This window comes from Athene cunicularia (genome assembly GCF_003259725.1).
Source record: "Athene cunicularia isolate RWA chromosome 5 unlocalized genomic scaffold, athCun1 chr5_part1, whole genome shotgun sequence".
In the NCBI taxonomy this organism is placed as follows: domain Eukaryota; kingdom Metazoa; phylum Chordata; class Aves; order Strigiformes; family Strigidae; genus Athene; species Athene cunicularia.
Genome location: NW_020799101.1, coordinates 7783256 through 7802110, shown reverse-complemented (window position 1 = coordinate 7802110; position 18855 = coordinate 7783256). Strand labels below are relative to the sequence as shown.

The 18855-nt window shown below is 42.0% G+C and overlaps 1 protein-coding gene across 1 annotated transcript in view; it reads right to left on the bottom strand.

Moving 5' to 3' along the window:
• The window catches only part of SGPP1 (sphingosine-1-phosphate phosphatase 1), a 55917-nt gene that overhangs the window by 20488 nt on the left and 16574 nt on the right, over nucleotides 1-18855 (bottom strand). The window contains exon 2 of the mRNA XM_026849218.1: nucleotides 132-268. Within this exon, the coding sequence (XP_026705019.1) occupies nucleotides 132-268 (137 nt within the window). The remainder of the gene's footprint in view (nucleotides 1-131; nucleotides 269-18855) is intronic.

Genomic DNA, 18855 nt, shown 5'->3' with positions numbered 1-18855 from the left:
CCGTCGGTTCCTTGTCGCCGGCTGCAGCCCGGTCACCGGCACGACCGGCCCCCGGCGAGCTAGTTGTCCTTCCTTCTGACTTAGAGCGAGCTGCTGCTGCCGTCACCTCGGCCACTCTCAGTCACCCTCACCTCAGCTGCCCTCATCCCGGCCACCCTCACTTCAGCTACCCTCGCCTCGGCCACCATGTCTGGTGTCAGCAGAGGCCTGCGCCCAGCTGCCCCTGCCCTCCTCTGCCCGAAACGACCCCAGGAGCCTAAATCTGGTGCTGTAAACGAGAGGGAAAATGGCTTTCAAGTGGAGACTGTGAGTGGTCTTAGCCCCAGTGATCAGGCCGGTTAACCGATGGAAGTGGTGGGTTACCCGCAAGGATGTGCAGCAGGCAGCGGCTCAGGGACGTTTCTGCTGGGTGTGAGGGAAGTGGTCGTGACTTACCCCGTCTCTCCATAGTCAGAAGGAGGTTCCACAGCACCTCCAGGGTGGGTGTGCATGGCTTAAAAGTTCAGCAGGACCAGAAGACTTGGTACTTTGAAAATCTACAGTTGCTGAAAATGCCCTGAGAAATGCAAACTTGGGTCACGAGTGCTCTCTGATGCTTCTGCCTGTCCTACTAATACAGATCTATGGCTTGCTAATTCTTCAGTGTATTTGTATCTTGCCTTAGGAGGTTAAACAAGTGATAAATGTGCTGCTTTGTGCCATTTTTGAAATGGGTGAGCAGTATGACCTGAGTGACTAGTTAGCTTAATAGCTATCCTAACCAAAATAGAAAATCTGATGGAGAATTCAAATAATAAAAAGTTGAGAAGAAGGAATATAATACAAGTGCTCTTGGACCACTCAGTGGATAAGGAATTGTCTGGATGGTCGCACTCAAAGAGTTGCAGTCTTCGGCTCGATGTCCAAGTGGAGAGCAGAGACAAGTGACATTCCTCAGGGTTGGTGCTTGGACCGGCACTGTTTAACATCTTTGTTGATGACATGGACAGGGGGATCAAGACGCCCTCAGCAAGTTTGCCAACAACACCAAGCTTTGTGGTGTGGTCAACACACTGGAGGGAAGGGATGTGCCATCCAGAGGGACCTGGACAAGTTGGAGAAGCGGGTCTGTGTGAACCTCATGAAGTTCAACAAGGCCAAGTGGAAGGTTCTGCATGTAGGTCGGGGCAATCCCAAGCACAAATACAGGCTGGGTGAGGAGTGGATTGAGAGCAGCCTTGTGGAGAAGGACTTGCGAGTAATTAGTGGATGGAAAACTGACCAAGAGCCAGCAATGTGTGCTCACAGCCCAGAAAGCCAACTGTGTCCTGGGCTGCATTAAGTGTGGCCAGCAGATCAAGGGAGGAGATTCTCCCCCTCTACTGAGCTCTTGTGAGACCCCACCTAGAGTTCTGTCTTCAGCTGTGAGGCCACCAACATCAGAAGGACATGGACCTCGAGCAGGTCCAGAGGCAGCCACGGAGATGGTCAGGAGACTGGAGCACCTCCCCTGTGAGGACAGGCTGAGAGAGTTGGGGTTGTTCAGCCTGGAGAAGAGAAGGCTCTGGGGAGACCTTGGAGCAGCCTCCCAGTAGTTAAAGGAGGCTACAGGAAAGCTGTGGAAGGGCTCTTTGTTGGGAAGGGTAGGTATAGAGACAACAGTTTTAAACTGAAATAGGGTATATTTAGATTAGATATAAGGAAGAAATTCTTTCCTGTGAGGGTGCTGAGACACTGGCACAGGTTGCCCAGAGAAGCTGTGGCTGCCCCCTCCCTGGCAGTGTTCAAGGCCAGGTTGGACGGGGCTTTGGGCAACCTGGGCTAGAGGAAGGTGTCCCTGCCCATGGCTGGGGTTTGGGACTAGGTGATCTTTAAGGTCCCTTCCAACCCAAACCATTCTATGATTCTAAGAATTCTACACAGTGTTTTAGTAAAAATAGCTATTAATACTGTTTTGAAGAGGTACGTGACTCAAATGTAGCACTGTATGATATTCTCACACATTGGGTGCATGCAGTGCCAATAAACCATGCAAATGGAATTTGCTGCCAGATCTTGAGGAAGTCTGTAGGAAAACTTAATTGAAAGAGATGGTGTCTGAAAATGTTCTAGTAGTAGGTCCTATGTTGTACAACATTTGAAGCAATGATCTGGAAGCAGATCTAAACCTGCTGCTGCAAAAAATTCATCTCCAGGATTAATGGAGTCCTGAATAATGATGAGGACAGGGTACTGATCAGAATGTTTGGTAGAAGCATCTCATTCAGAATTAGTGTATTTTAATCCAGCCAAATGTAAAGCTGTCTATCTTAAGAACCAAGTGTGGAGGCTGTAACTGGAGAATAGAAGACTATATCATGAGAAGGTAATGACTTTGAGAAGGATTTAAGAGTCAGGATAAGTAAGCAGTCAGATAAGGTCTGTCCTGTGTGCTGCTATGACAGAAGAGGATTAATCAGTGCATAAACAAAGTAATAAAAAAATGTTTTTTTGATTCTTGTGTTTGGCCTCAGCAATACCAGTCACAGGGTAGTGCATACAGTTCTGGTTTTCACTTTTTAAGAAGCACGTTGGAAAATAAGAGAGAGCAAAAGAGTGAAGCAAAATGTTCTAATGGTTGGAGAAAATGCATTACACTGGCAAGTTTTAAGAGCCCAGACTGTTAAAAGTTATCTAAAAGAGGATTGGGAGGTGACTTGATTTTAGTGTATAGGAACATTCCTCAGGGAAAATACAGAATATTAAAGGGCTCTTTAATCTATTAGAAGAAAGGCATAATAAGAATTAATGGCCAGGGGCAAAAGCCAGACAAATCCAAAGAGGAAGTAAGATGCACATTTTTACATGGTTAACCACCAGAACACATTCCCAAGAGAAGCTGAGGATTTTCCATCATTTTATGTCTTCTGTTAAAGATCAGATATATTTCTGAAAATTGTCTTTTAGCTGAGCAGAAGTTGTGCTTTATTTTATTGGATGGTTACAGTTGAAATCTGATAGTCTGTGATACACATAGTGTCAGATTAATCTAGTGGGACCATCATGTTGTAAATTTTAAATGCCAGAAGCAGACATTTCATTAATAACCATGAGCATTAGAATCAATTTATTTTTCCTTGAAATACTTATGCTCCACAAAAAAGCTGACCTGAATTAAGGTTTTGCCTGCAGAATATGCTTACTAAGACAATATATAAAGGTTTTGGCCTTTTGCTTCCCAAGTTTACACTCTTGGGATTACTTGGAAAAAATTCTCTGCATTTTTATTTCAACTTCTGACGGAATAGATCCTTACAAGAAAATTTCATATAGTCTGGATAATAATCCTCCAAGAAATACTTCACAACCTGAACATCAATTATGTAAAATTGCCTCAAGGCCAAGAGAATCCGAAAACACCAAATGAATCCTGATAGATTTCCTATATTGTACATTATGTATATTTATATGTTGCATACGTTTGGCTCGTACAGTCTTAACCTCACTTGAGGCATTATCATAACATAATTATATTACCAATAGAGGAGCTGCTATTACTGGAGGAGGGATGAATGAAATATAAATAAGATTTCAGATCAGCACCTTGGCAGAGAAACACAATAAAACCACCCCTGAAATGGGACATCATCAATTTTTCTATCTTGAGAATGGAAGGTGTGCTGTCATTTCTCTGCCTTTGGAGAAATGTGTGATGCTAATCCTGCAAGATACATGTGCTTCCTAATTTACATGCTTTCCTTTTTCCTGGCTCTTGAGCAGAAAATGCAAAGACAGGAGCTGAAAAACAAGCTGCTGCCTTCTTTTGTGCATTTTCCCAGAGTCAAGTCACAAACAATCTCCCCTTAAACACAGAACAAACTGAAATCTGTTAATTAACTTGATGATGAATTCTGGAATGAGATTTGAATAAGTGTACAGGGAAAAAAAAATAAAAATCAGTGATTACAAAGGATAAAGTGAGACTTGTCTTTATGGTATACAATTGGTAACTTAAAAAAGCAGAAAGTGTTTGTGTGTGTGGTTGAAACTTGTTTAAACTATTAGTGTGAAAATTACTTGACATGAATACCAAAGTAGCTTTTAAATTACCTTTGCGCATTTAAAGTAAATAACCATTGCAGTGGGCACTCCAAGAGGAGTGTGGAGTGCACCCTATAACTGAACTTTTCCAGAAAATATGTTTCTTTGGAGTATTTGCAGTAGATGGCCCCAAAGCTGTTCTGAATACATTTCAGCTCACCACACGAGTGCCGTCGGAGCGTGACACCCGTAACACATGCATTTTCAAGGATGCCTGGCAAACCAGCGTACTTGCAGCCACGTTCCCACAGGCTGTAAATATTTGACAAGACAGCTGTGGGAATCGATGGCAAATAAGGTGCAGAATACATCATGCTTGCAGCTGCTGCTGTGACCACCCTGCCCAAGTGACAGGAGCAGAACCAGGAGTTCATTTTTTGAAGCAGAACATCTTGCTTGGCATTCATTTGGATGACCACTGGTTACTGAGTGTATTTAAGGTCCTAGTTCTGCCTGGTAAAGCTTTAAATAATTGGAGACCAGTTTTTGTGAGTCATCAGCAGCCAGTTGTTTTTCTCTCCTAATATAGCTGAAGGAGCAGGTGGCAGGGCATTCTCCAGGATTGTGGGACTTGTTTTCTGTCATCATCTGAAATAACTTGAATCTGGTCATCTTTTTGTGAAAAAGACATCTGTTTGATAACATTTCGTGAAGAGAATTAATGATGAAGGATGGTGGTGTGGTGTAACCTGGCAGCCAGCTACTGGGAAGAAAATTAACTCTATCATAGCCGAAACCAGGACAGATGGAAAGGAGTATCTGTAAAGGTCTAAATGGCTAGTTTCCTGTTTGAAATCATTATTCTAATGTTGCTAAGGTTTTGTTATATTATTAATTATGTTAAAGTGCCTAGAGGCAGAGGAAGGCTTCATTTTAGACAATTTTGAATGTAAATAATAAAATGCGCTAATCTGACCAGGTTTGGATTTTTTTTTAAATAAATTGGTGAGTTGAGTACCCAGACTTGAGAATGCATAAGTGTATTTATCGTAAGATTTATTGGAGAATAAGGAAATGTATATTCTTTCCAATTAATACATATTACTGTAAGCAATAAAGTCCAGAGAGTGCTTTAATTTGTTCTTGAGTATGAGCTACTGCAATAGCTCAGTGAAGGAGCACTGGGGAAGTGCTAATGTTCCATTACAGCAGTGGGAGAGAGAACATACGGAAGGGTTTTCTGCTCGTTTATGCTGTACTTGATCATTGCTGAGTTCTGCACAGTACTTTCTTAGTAAGAAATTTAAGGTATTAAATATAGCTAATCTCTGTACAAGTTACATGAATGTAACTGTACAAGTTACATCATGAATTCAGGTGATAGCTTTTCAATGGAACTTAAAAGAATTTAGCTATCCTTTGTAAAAATGTGTTTAGTGACTCAGTGTAGCACTTCTCTTAGATGAGGTCTAACAAGTATGTTATTCTTCCTGAGTGAAAAAAAAAAAAAAGTTAAGTAGCCTGCAAAGAGTAAGGCTTGCTTCTTGTCTCTTTCTTGTTGGTATTCTGCTTGCTATCCTAAAGACTTTACAAACTGCAGTTAGTTCAGTGACTCGCTGTAATCCCCTGATTTCAATTTAGCCTGGTTATACATTTATTTCTGCAGGATAATGCTCAAAGTTCCATATGTAAGAGTGCCTCTTTTTTGTTTGGGTTTTTTGGTTGGTTGGTTGGTTTATAACACCTTCTCTGTATTATTTACTTTTGAAGATTTGTTAAATTGTTCACACACTTAATTTGCTGCAGCATTTGAGTACAATAGGGAAAAAGTCACTGAGTACCTCAGAAATCTGATCCTTTGGCAGACCAGATAAACGGAAACACGAAGGCCCAAATAACATTAACTTAGCAATAGTGCCATGAGCAACACAAGCAGAAAGTACAGGCTTTGTTTAAATGGTGGATGTTTTGCTTCAGGGTTACAGGCCTGAATTTTCCAGGGAATAGAATCAGGCAGCTTTGGCGTGCCCCTGTTTTAGCACAGGGTGGCACAGCAGCACATGTTCTCATGTCACAAGATGTACTTCTTATTATATTGCCGCCTCATTTAGATGAGGGCTGGGTATGCCCATCATTACTGAATCTGCCCAGCTGCTTGGACTGGTTTTTCTTTTTTTCTCCACGTGTCTATATTGGCACATAATCTTGGGAAGGCACAGAATTTTAGTGACTAGATAACTGTATGCAGATGCAAGGTGTATGATGTTGTGATTTGTTATAACAAGAACAAAAAAGTTGAAAATAAGTAATGAAAAAGACTGCAGTGATAGTGTCTCCTCTCTAAAATTATTCTAGGAATGTAGTTGTTACAGTCTTTTCATTCTTCTGTGAACTTAAATCCATGTGTTTAACCATGTCACATGCCATTTCAAACATAATTCAGGTAAGGTGACTTTATTTAAGGAGTGTTTCTATTATGTTAAAAATAAGATTATTCCATTCTTGACATTATCTTAAATTATTGTATTTCCTCAATTATAACATGAGAGTGTCTTACAATCATTAATTGGCAGCTCCTCAGAACAACTCTATGAGGGAGTGGAATATGTAATTACCACCCCCTTCATTTTTCAACTGGGAAAGAGATACAGATTTGAGAACAGTTTCATTATACTTCCATTTCTTCCATATTCCCAGGTTCCTGTAATTTAAGGTTTTTGATTTTGTAGTCTGCTGTCTGTATGGTGAGATAATGGAGATATATTTTCCCTGTGGTGTCTCAAAGAGACTAACAAATCCTACAGCAACAACAAACCCTTGGTCTTTTTGCCTCTTCATCCCAGGGATTGAAAACAATCGCATTTGGGAAGGCAGGGGAGAAATTGGTTGCTTTGTGGATGGGTAGGGTTGGTTTGTTCTTTTTTCAGAAACAAGAAATCAGAAAAAGAGGAGGAGGTTTACATTCCTATTTTTTCAAAAGCTTGGGTTAATAATACCTAGTTGTGGGTGTGAAACTCTCATTTTTGGAAGGTATTTCTTCACTCAGGCTATCAGGGATTAAATTGCTTGGTTTTACTCAGAATAGCTGACTGTGCTTTCATTCTCATGTTCTCCTTTATTATCCATGCTGTTTGTCTATGGAAGAGACAAGTTACTAACCCGGTTCATGTGCCTGTTTGGGTACCATCACTGCATTATTTTATAGCTGTATTTTATTACTAGCAAGACAGAAGAGGAGGTATAGAATTAAAAAAAAAAATCAAACAACAAAAACCACACTATCAAACTTGTGCATAGCTCTTCATCAATTTACAGCCAAGAATTAGAGGGTTCCTTCTTCCACACATCATCTGAACTTTTGTGGTTCTACAAATACTTGCAGCCTTTTTATCACTGTAATCTCTGCAGATCTTTTAAAGATATTTGTCCTTTAAGAAAGGAAGAAGTTCTTTCACGCTGTCTTGCATCAATGGCAATTATTGCACATTGGATCAAATTTTGTGTGCAAGAGTGGGAGTTACAGCCATGTCTGCAAACCTACTGTGCTGCAGGGGCAAACAACTGCTAAGAACTCTTGGCAGTGGGAAGTTTCTTGTTGGAGCATGCCGAGAGCAGCAGGGATCCTGGCTCCCGGTCTCCCAGCAGCAGAACCTGCTCACTGATGGGCCAGTTCAAAGAGCAGATCCCAGTCCAAGGATGAAAACAAGCCAGAGTAGAGGGGTTCCCAGGACCCCCATCAGAGACAAGGTGATCACATCCTAGGAGCGACAGCTTCATGAAAAAAGAGGAAAAAGCACCTTTTCAAGAGGCTAGACCCATTCTGATTACTCAATTATTACACTAATGGGAAAGAAATCATGGGAATCAACCTGAATAGCAGGAGCAGAGAGTTTACCACGTGGTGTCCTCAGATAGGAAAGGGAGGAGAAAGATAGCATGTTCAAATAGGCTTAAAAGTTCATATGCAGGAAACCAGGCAATACATGTATATGCCAAATAAATCACCAGCAAAAGCATATTTGATGTGGTAAGAGAATCGGGATGCAAAGTATAAGATACACAGCAGATGGGAATTTGCCTTAGTATGCACAGATGCATGTTTTAATCAGTTCTGTACTTTTTTTCTTGGAAAATCCCAAATTGCCAAAGATTATGAAATGGAGCCCTTTCATGTTCAAGGGTGTGTCAAGTTACTCATCATTAGAGGAGTGAAAGCTTCCCTAAGGTTCTTTCTGACAACATTTGTTAATTTTCCATTCAGAGGTGGAAAAGAAGCCACAATTTGAGGAATATATTCATAATTCATGCTAATTATGAATTCTCTTGAGTTTCAAGAGCACTGTTTGTAAGCATAGCTGTTATTATAAATGAGGTCATCCATATTAGAATGAAGATCTGATCTGGAGCCAATAAAAAGTATATGTGTGAGCATGTTAAGTACTGTAGTATTTTCATTTTAACTCCTAACCTTCAAACTACAATCTAGAGGCCAAAATTAAGCCCTTATGTTCCTTCTGCAATTCAATGGAAAAGGCAGATACCTTCACAATCAGATGAGGGAGTCTACAGGCTGATGAGAGAGCTCTTTGGAGATAGCTGGTAACAAACTAAATGCAAGGATGGCTCTGAAACTTCATCCCACACCTTGGGCAGGATTAAAAGTGAGATATCTTGAATTATATGTGATCCGGATCTACCGATGGTGGTCATTTATGAGTATTTTTATAAATAATGGTGTAGATATCACTTTTTTACAGGATAGAATGCCCACTTTTGATGTAAATGCCTAGTGGTCTTGCCTGGGAAGGATCTTTATGAGGCCTTTTAACAACGTGGTAGCCAGTATTAATTCACTCTCACTATGGTCTTGTTTGTTGCAGGTGCATTGAGAACATCCACAACATCACCAAGAGCCTTCTCCTTTCAATCTACTGAGAATGCCAGTGAGCCACCTCCCTCTGTCTTCCATCTTTGGGATTTTACATGCTCCCAGTCCTGGGGAAGGTCTCAGGGAAAGGCAGGTGTGCTCAACACACACGATGACTCTCAAAACAACTTGCTTGCCTTACCGCTGCACCCTTTTCCAGGTAATGCAACCCATGCATCCCAGGGCAATTCAGAACCTGTATGACAAGTATTTTGAATGTAACCAGTAGTTCTGCAGGCTCTCGTTCTCAGGGTAGCATGAACATTGCTGCGTTTCTTAATTACACAGAAAGTGCTCAGAATTATGTGGGTGTCTGTGATATTTCCTCAAATGTAAATTATCCCTTAAAATATCATAATGAAGTAAGTAATTAAAATTTTAGGGGTGGTGAGTTAAAATACATAGGGTTATATGACTTGCCCTCAGACATCCAAGTCCTTACAGAAGTGCATTATCACAATGGGTAGGTTCTACGATATTTACTTTGGACACCAGAAATGGGACTCAGGTGGATTCATTTGGCCAAGTTCAGGAAAGCTACTTATAAATCAACTGCTGTGGCAGCTGTCTGACCCTGGAGGTATGTAAAAATTCCTGCTGCCTACTCATTTGTCCTGGCAGTTCCCCAGGTCACTAAACTGGAGTGCCCATGACTGCACAGGCGGCTGTGACAGGGAGGGCCAGGCTCTTGGCTGAATCCTGACATGGTTCAGGAACACAGCAAAGATGTGTCTATATTCCACCTGAATCCCTGGAGAAGCCAATTCTGCTATGCATGCTCAGAGCCTCGTGGTGCTGAGTCCAGCACTATTCCCAGAGAAACCACAAGGCTTCTGTGAAAATGATGAGGGAAGAGAAGCACAGAGCTCATCCTTCTCATAACAGCTTAATAAATATCACAGAATCACAGAATTGTCTAGGTTGGAAAAGACCTTGAAGATCATCCAGTCCAACCATCAACCCAACATGAACAGTTTCCAACTCCACCATATCCCTCAGCGCTGTGTCAACCCGACTCTTCAACCCCTCCAGGGATGGGGACTCCACCACCTCCCTGGGCAGCCCATTCCAACCCCTAATAACCCATTCCATAAAGAAATGCTTCCTAATAGCCAGTCTAAATCTTCTTTAGTGCAATTTAAGTCCATTACTTTTTGTCCTATCACTTATTACTTGGTTAAAGAGGCTCATCCCCAGCTCTCTGCACCCTCCTCTCAGGGAGCTGTAGAGGGCGATGAGGTCTCCCCTCAGCCTCCTCTTCTCCAGACTAAACCCCCCCAGTTCCCTCAGCCACTCCCCAGCAGACCTGTGCTCCAGACCCTGCACCAGCTCTGTTGCCCTTCTCTGGCCACACTCGAGTCATTCAATGGCCTTTTTGGGGTGAGGGGCCCAAAACTGAACACAGGAATCAAGGTGCGGCCTCACCAGTGCCAAGTACAGGGGTAAGATCCCTTCCCTGTCCCTGCTGGCCACGCTATTGCTGACATAAGCCAGGATTCCATTGGCCTTCTTGGCCCCCTGGGCACACTGCTGGCTCCTGTTCAGCCGGCTGTCAATCACCCCCCAGGTCCCTCTCTGACTGGCAGCTCTCCAGCCACTCCTCCCCAAGCCTGTAGCGCTGCTGGGGGTTGTTGTGGCCCAAGTGCAGCCCTCAGCATTTGCCCTTATTGAAACTCACACAGTTGGCCTTAGCCCATGGCTCCAGCTGTCCAGATCTCTCTGCAGAGCCTCCCTACCCTCGAGCAGATCAACGCTCCCACCCAACTTGGTGGGATATAGTCAACTAGGGAGTGGGAAATCTAAATTCAGTTTCATCTTGGCCTGATGGGATGCAGCCCATTCATGACTCAGAAGGCAGCCACCAGGTTATGTCATAATCCAGGGCGTTGCATCTTCTATCCCTCCTCCTGAATTTAGACTGTTGGCTTTAAAAGACAGAGGGCTAGAAAGATATCTAGCAAGACAGTGCGTAACTTGCAGTTTGGTGATTGGGATGTAGGAAATCTGCATTTGATGGAGCTTAACTGCTTTGGCTGAAAAGGGAGCAGAGGCACTTTATTGGGTGATCAGAATCAACAGGTATTGGCAGCTGCATTACTTGTACTGGGGGCACCCTAAGTCCTGCCCTTGGAGTGCATGAGATTAGTCATGCCACAAAAAAGCACCTGTAGATTTGGAATCAGGATATGTAAATGGTAGAAGCTGACCAAGAACGCGACTGCTGATTCACCGAGCTGTGATGCAACCATGCTTAAAGCATAACTTTAGGATGCATGAGCTCTGTGTTAGTTTGTCCTTAAATATTCTAATACCACCATCATGATCTGCTGTGGCCGCTGAAAAGCAAGCAGTAAAATATGATGTACGGTAAGAGAAGCATTTTTTAAAGAAGTTGGAGGCAGTGGAGACTGCATATGTTTTTGATCACTGTATTTTAAAAAAATATTTTTTATAACTAAACGTAACTGGAGGAACTTGCAATATGGGTTCATCAGTTAAGAGCCTGAGTATTCTAAGGATTGTTTAGTTTTGCACCTTTATTGTGCTAGAAACTACATACTGCTGATGAAGGGGCTTTTAAAACCAGCTTAGCCAGACAACAAAGACAGACAAAACAGTATTCATGAAGGGGCTGGTGTTGTATATTACTCACCTCATCTTAAATTTTGCCGTTTTTCTGGCTAATCAGGTGGTTTTCTCCTTATTTCTTGTGGGCTGAAAATGCTCACTTTCTGTAATGTGGTTTTGCCTTATGACTGTCCTCCTGTTCACCTCTATATAGATATAGATGTATATGTATGCATGTACACCTTTTTTAACATGCCTTGTTATCATTAGCTCTGTCTGCTTTCTCCACTGCATTTGTTTGGTCGATACTGAACCCGTGTGTGCAGTCAGGAGAACTCTTAAAATTCTCTGGTTTTGTGCACACAGTGTGTCTGGCAGAATTTCTGCAGCCACAAACTGTACAACCACTTCTGTCCTACTCTTTGATCCTACCAGCACTGGTGGAGTGTTTGCACTTCTGGTCATGGTAACACAGTACCAGGGCCATATTACTATATTTCACCATATTTTTCTCACCCTTTAAGTGCCGGCTGAAGAAAAGCACTGCCTGAGTCCTCCTGACAATAACAGTAACAGGGCAAAACTGGATTTGTTCTGGAAAAAAAAAAATCCAGACAGAATCACTCCATTAGTAGAGTAATTTCTTTGTGTCATATGGCTTGTAAGTCCTGCATAGGACAGGACTCTCCCTCATTTTTCCTAGTGAACTTCATTAAGAAACTGGAGACACAAAGTCAGAGTGACGCAGTTGCTTGAGGACATATCATATGTCCTTGGATGAGTATGAAAATAATTATCCAATATCGTTTACACAACCAAATCATAAACTGAAATGTGAAAGCTTCTTACATAGAATCGCAGTTTTCTGTGTATTATCCAGTATGTAAATAGAGCTTACCCTTCTACTCTAAAGAAATTTCCAGCCCCCGAGCTCACAAGATTTGGTGTGCATGCTAGTAGTCTCTTGCTCTATGTCGTGTCCAAAGAATAATGGAAAGAACAAGACAAACATGGTATAGCAATGACTAACAGCCCTATTTCCAGTGCAGATTTAGTAAGAACACCTTCTTATCTCAACAGAATCACCACCTTCCAACAAAACCCTCACTAAAATGGAAGCAGGACTTCTGTACCCAGAAAGAAATGGCGTCTAGATGGTGCAAGAGACTGTTTATCATGCTGCTATTGCATATCATGTTCAGCAAAAACCTGGCAAATGGTACTTCACCCAAGTGGCGTACCCCGTTGTTTAGCTAAATGACAACTACCTGCAAGGTTTTTAATGAAGATGCAGTAGTTTCTTCTCTAACTTAACAAGCTGGTTTGATTTTTGAAACAAGTGCTTGGAAAATCCACGTCAGGCTCTCTTAATAGGAGCTCAGTGTCTGTCAGGGCACAGTCACAGGGCACTCCAACAAGCTGAGCAGAGCAGCCCTGGTGACCAGGGCTAGGATCAGATGAAGCCCAGCGATGGCTGGGCAAAGCCACAGCAAGGAGGTAGGACCACATTCAAGCCAGAAAGGCCTGTCAAGGAGGCAAGGGCAGGATCAGGCCCAAGGCCCAGCATAGCCCAGCCTGGAAGAGACTTTTCACAGATCTTTTCCCTGCAGTCTTGTCCCAGGATACAGAGCTGGGCCTGAACATGGGCACCAAACCCCTTGGAGCAGGGGAAAGAGGTTGCAGAGTGTGTTGGTGCATGAAGGACCCCGACACTGTGAAAACTAAAATGCAGTTGTATTTGTTAGGGCAGGCAAAATACTTGCAAGAAAACCTGAAGCCAGCGTGAAACACAAATCTGAAACTCAGATCAGGTTCTGTGTAAGCCTAGCTAAGTAAGTTTTATGATCTATATCACTGCACCTGAGCCATGTATTCAACAAATCTGGCTTGATTTATGTATTTTGGCTTAAATGCTTTAAAAACTGAAGTTTAAAAAGTTTGTATAAATAGTCATTTATGGCCTTCAGGTTTCAGCTGCTTTTTTGGCCACATACAGTTACTAATATAAGTATGCTTTTCAGGCAAACATAGAGGAAGCCTGTATGCATGAACCTGGGTGGTGCTTAAAAAAACCCTGAGAAAATGTTACCTTTTACTTTAGGGGTTATTTCATACAACACAGTTTGTGTAGGTTTTCAGTCTGAAGTTATTCCTGAATTAAAGCAGCCACACTATGCTCCCAAATGTGTAAATACAAAAATAATACCTCTTTGTAATACCTTACGATGAAATGTTTAATTTTCATTGAAGATACTTGCTAGTTCTGTGATTCTGCAAGGAGTTATCTTTATGCATCGTGCTCACACATCCCTTTGGAGTCACGGGGGTTGCACTCAGTGCTGAAAGTTGAACATGTCTGAACCTTGGCAAGGTTATAAAATGTTTGAAATGAGTTTTGAGAAGCCTGTGAAACTACTGCTAATAGAATTAAGATGCAACTTCCTTTCTTAGTGTTGAAATACTCTCTGTAAAGACAATAGATTGAAATGTAAAGAAATTATTTAGGTCAAAGTTGATAGTTGCTTAAGGGGCCTCCAGGTCTCCCTTAACTCCAAATGAAGTCAAGAGGAGTCAGAAGTCTTTTAACACCTCTGCAAGCTATTGTGTTGTTAGCAGGCATAGACCTTATTAAGTCCTTTTTCCTCTCTGTGCTTCTGTACCAATAATAGGGAAATAAGGACACTGATTTTCTTTGTAGATCAACTGATGAGAAGTGCCAGAAAAGCTGTTATACAACACAGCATTTGTAAATAATTTTTGTGTAGCCTTTCAAATGCAGGAACCTTGGCACCCAAGTAGAAGAATATTACATTGAATCCACTGATATTTCCTTATGGTGAACATTTAAAATATGAGGTTAAAACTGCCAGAACAGTCCTTGATAAAACAAAATTGATACTTTGCAGAAGTTGTTTTCACACCCTTCTCCGTATGGTCTAATGACACTCAAAAGAAAATAATTGAGAATACAGGGTTATAACAACATTTGTTTGTTGTGCTGGAAAATAGATGTCAAAGTCCTCTACATTTCCCCTAACTATACCAAAACAGTAGAAATGTCACCATAGCATTCATGTGTCCCATGTTTAGCATAAAACAATTTCACAAAGGCATAAAACCAAAGAAGATGATTCTGAAGATGATGAGAGAAGCTTGCAAGAGGAATATCTGCTAACAGAAATACTGACCCTATGGAAAGCATATTAGATCTTCCCATGTCCAAGAGCCTCAGCCTGTGTGGTGGGAGTGTGTCTCTGAGGGCTGGGAGAAGGACAGGGCCCTCATGGGCAGGACGAGACCCTGGTCTCACCATCTGGGCCAGGCTGGGAGAGGCATCCAGCTCTCTGCTCTGGCTTGTGAGCACAGTGAGTTAAAAGTGAATGATAGAAAATCATGGAGGGAAATCTTTAAAAACCATGCCGGGCTGGGATCAGAGTTTGCTTCCACAGAGACTCTTCAGACATGTGAATAAAGCTTCACAACATGGAGAGGGGAAAAAAGACTGTTTCACCTGAAAAAAGTTTTGTATAAAGAGCAGAGCTGACAGAGGAGTACAAAGTTTGATTTAAAAGAAAAACCCACAGGACAAAATTTATGGACTCTGGGCACAAGGCGAGGAGGCTGCAAAATGCTTAGCTAAAAGAAGCCAGGGAAAAAACATGGAACTGTTTTTTAATTACTCTGTCTGGGAAAAGATTATATAGAGATCAAGGGAAGCGCATGTTTGCAGAGATAATACAGCTTGAGGGACAGCCAAGAGATCAGAGGTTGTCCTGAGCTTTACCAGCACTTGCTGGGAGTGAAATTCTGCCGGCACTGACTGGCAGGGCTTTATGTTCATGCTGTGCAGTGCTTTAAACTGTGCTGGACTAAAGCAAAGGCACAGATTATGATGAAAGGACTCGAGTATGACAAATCAAAATATTTTTTTTGGTTAAGATTATTGTCATTTAAAGATCAGCCTAGACATTCACCTACACAGTGTACTGCAGGTAGGTCTGGGTACGTTGGTGTGGCATCCACTGAGATACTGCAGATGGCTCTTGACTGTGATCCATGCCCACCAAAAGCTGTGTGCCTGCCTTCATGTAGTGCCAAGCCCCCGCAGAAAAGCCCCTGGGAGCAGGGTATGTTGACTTGGAATCAGCGTCAGGCTAATGTGATAACTTGGCTTTTAGTCGGCTGCTCAGGCAGAGCTCAGTTGGGTCTGAGGGGATTATACCATGGATGGTTATGCTATATAAAGGCTGCTTGAAAAGTACTTGTATAATGAAAACAAAAATCATGTATCCCTAATTGCTTTATTTATTCAGCTATATTACTACTCTGTTTTACTGAGCGCCAGTTTGCTCCAATAGATTTAACTATTATCCTCCTCTTCCCTCAGAAATCTGCTGTTAGTCCAGGGCCTATGGAAATGCTGCTTATCGAAAACCAGTTGGTGTAAAAAGCTGGCTGCTACAGTCAGGGCAGAGACTTGGATTGAAACAGTGCAAATCAGCACATGGCAGCCAAGAGCTAGTAGTGCTGCATCAATGCAGAGCAGCTCCAAGTTTTTCTCAAACCCTTGCCAGCTTGGGTCCATCTTTGCTGATTATCTGGAGGTGGGAACCAGCTTTTACACAGGTAATCAAGTCTAAATGTGGCTCTCTACTGTTTTTTTAAAGCAGGAGGCTTCTCCAGCCTTTTCATCAGCAGCTGGCTTTCCTCTTTGAAATCTTATACTATGTGTGTAAAAATAGTTGCAGGATTAGCCCCCTAAAATTTGTGTGTGAATCCCACATTTGTCACTGTGTTCTGCCTGAAAGAGCTGCTGATGCAGCTTTTCATGCCACTGAAGGGTACTTTTCAGGAGATACCTCCATGGTTTCTCTCCAGTAAATATATGGCCATTTTTCTAATAGAAAGCAAGTGTTAAATATGTGAAAGGAAAAAATGTCTGAAATGAATGAAAAATGCAAAACCTGAGATCGTCTGCCAAACTTTTAATATCTCTCAGGTCTGTCTTTGCCCAACTCAGTTGTGTTGTGCTTCCAATAAAATGCTTGCTACTCAATATTAACTTAAAGAAAAACTGTAATTTGTGACCCTCATCCTTCCCCTCATACTGTTCTGTACTCCAGTCAGTGAGCCCCTCAGGGCTTTTCTTTTTGGAGAGTATTTGACATATTGAGTGCTTCTTGAAAAAGATACTATCAGTAGCCTTATATTTTCAATGTTTAGATGTGAGTAAAGATCTAAGGTTAAAAAGCTTAAGTGAAGTTAAACACCGGAGTGAAATATCTGAAAAGGCAAGCCTGGATTTACTCTTCTTGAGAACCTGGTGAGCCAATGCATTTCATACACAGTACACATCCTGTTCCTGTGTTATTCTTTTATTCTGATGAAATACGCAAATGTCTATCATGAAATGAGACACATGCGGTACTTTGCAAAGTTTCTCAGCTGTGCAGGAATATATCTGAGCAGATACCTTATGCTATTCCAAATCTAGAAGTAAGCTACCTAGCTGTAACTAACTTGAAACAAAACATTAGAAGGACAGACAAGGGATTGGTAAAGATTTCACTGTAAAAGTATGGGGAATTTAAGAACTCATCTGCTGAAGAGTCTTAGCTTTCTTCTCTCTTTTCCACCAGTTTGATGGTTGCACTTATGAGCAGATTCATTGTACTTGTGACACCTAGTACTACTGAGAAATGGTGCCAAGCAGGAGCAGGTACCTCTGAATTTCAAGGAAAGATTTGTTCTCATACTGGGCCACAGTGCTGTGGCATGCTCTAAAGGCTATTTGTTGTTCCTCATGGGAGTCTGGTGTGTGTATTACACACAGGAAACCCACAAACTTATTAAATAAACTTGCAAAGGCACAAACTTATTAAATAAACTTGCAAAGGACAGCATTACAGATCTTTATGCTGGATCATTGCCTGTTTTATATACACTGTGTAAACAATAATATCTCATTTAAAGATATTTCAGATAATTAAAAGAGAATAAATGAGTTTGCCCCATTTTTCTTTCCACCTGTCCAAATAAATGCAGAAGTTGCTGTAAGTCCAGCTGTCCAGAGCCCAGAGAAGAAATCCCATAAAGCATCTGTACTGTTTATTTTAATCTTTGCTATGTCATGGCTTTAAAGCACAACTCAATGCATTTGCAGAACTAAGGAAGAGCACTGATTAGCTGTATCTCCATTTTGGATCCTACTGGTTACTTTTTTGAGGATAGTTTCAGTACCTGTTGAAAAGAATTGGGAAAGCTGATGAATTTTGGAAAACAAAAATTCAGCCCCTTAGCAAAAACTGCTGGGTGAGGTGGATCTGTACAAGACATGATTGACACCTGAAAGTCTGCCTCTTCAGAAGGGATGAAAGGAGCTGGTGAATAATTACAACAGCTCCATTCCTTCAGGACCCTTCACCTCAGCAGAAGCAGCGGAGTTATTGCAAGAATGAAGGCTTATCTCCTTTTGGCACATCAATGATTAAACCTAAGCCTTTGTAAAGAGTAATAGAACAGGCAGCACGTTCTTATCTAAATAGTCAAAATGCAAAGTTGCAACCTGTGTGCCAGAGGCTTGGTTTTCATAACGTCAAGGTCTTTGCAGCTTTATGCTCAAGCCATAGTCTTTTCTCATTTGCAGATTTGTCTGTGAACACCCAGATTGGGGAGTTTTGCAAACATGGAAGGATTAGTTTATCCACATATGCAGGTACCCACACTGCATAGCCAGACCCTGCAGGATTCTTCAGCCTGTGCTGGTTGTTGAGTGGGGACAGAGGGTGGGAGAAGGGGACACCATGACAAGCTACAGCTGAATTATATATCTGCTAGAAATCGTGGAGCTGTGCAAGCAATGACACCTTACTGCAGGCCGCCCGTGACACGTGCATCTGGCTCCGGGGATTAGGCAGCCCTAGTCACTGCCTACCTCTAACATGAGGGGTCACAGTGCAGGAAAGGAGGTATGGGAAGGACCTCAGCTGTGGAAGGAGTAGATATGAATGAAGAGGACTATGAAGATGGAGCCTCTCTAGGTAAATTAATTTCATCTTCGGAGTGGGAGTCTTAACAAGTCAAGCTAGGCAATTAGAGTAATTACCCCTAAATGTTCAATTACATAAATGCATCTGTACTCACACACCAGAACTGAGGTTTACTACATGTAGTGAGTGCATAAATGTGCCAATCTGTACATCAAATAAATCATAGCATTTACAAATGTGCACTGTCAAGACTGCATCTGCTGATCTAAAGGAGGCGAGAAAACGTGTAGGAAAATATCCAGAAGTATCGGCACTGCCGCGGCCGGCATGGAGCTTGGTAGCCAGGGAGGTCAGGATGCAGGAGCAGGGAGC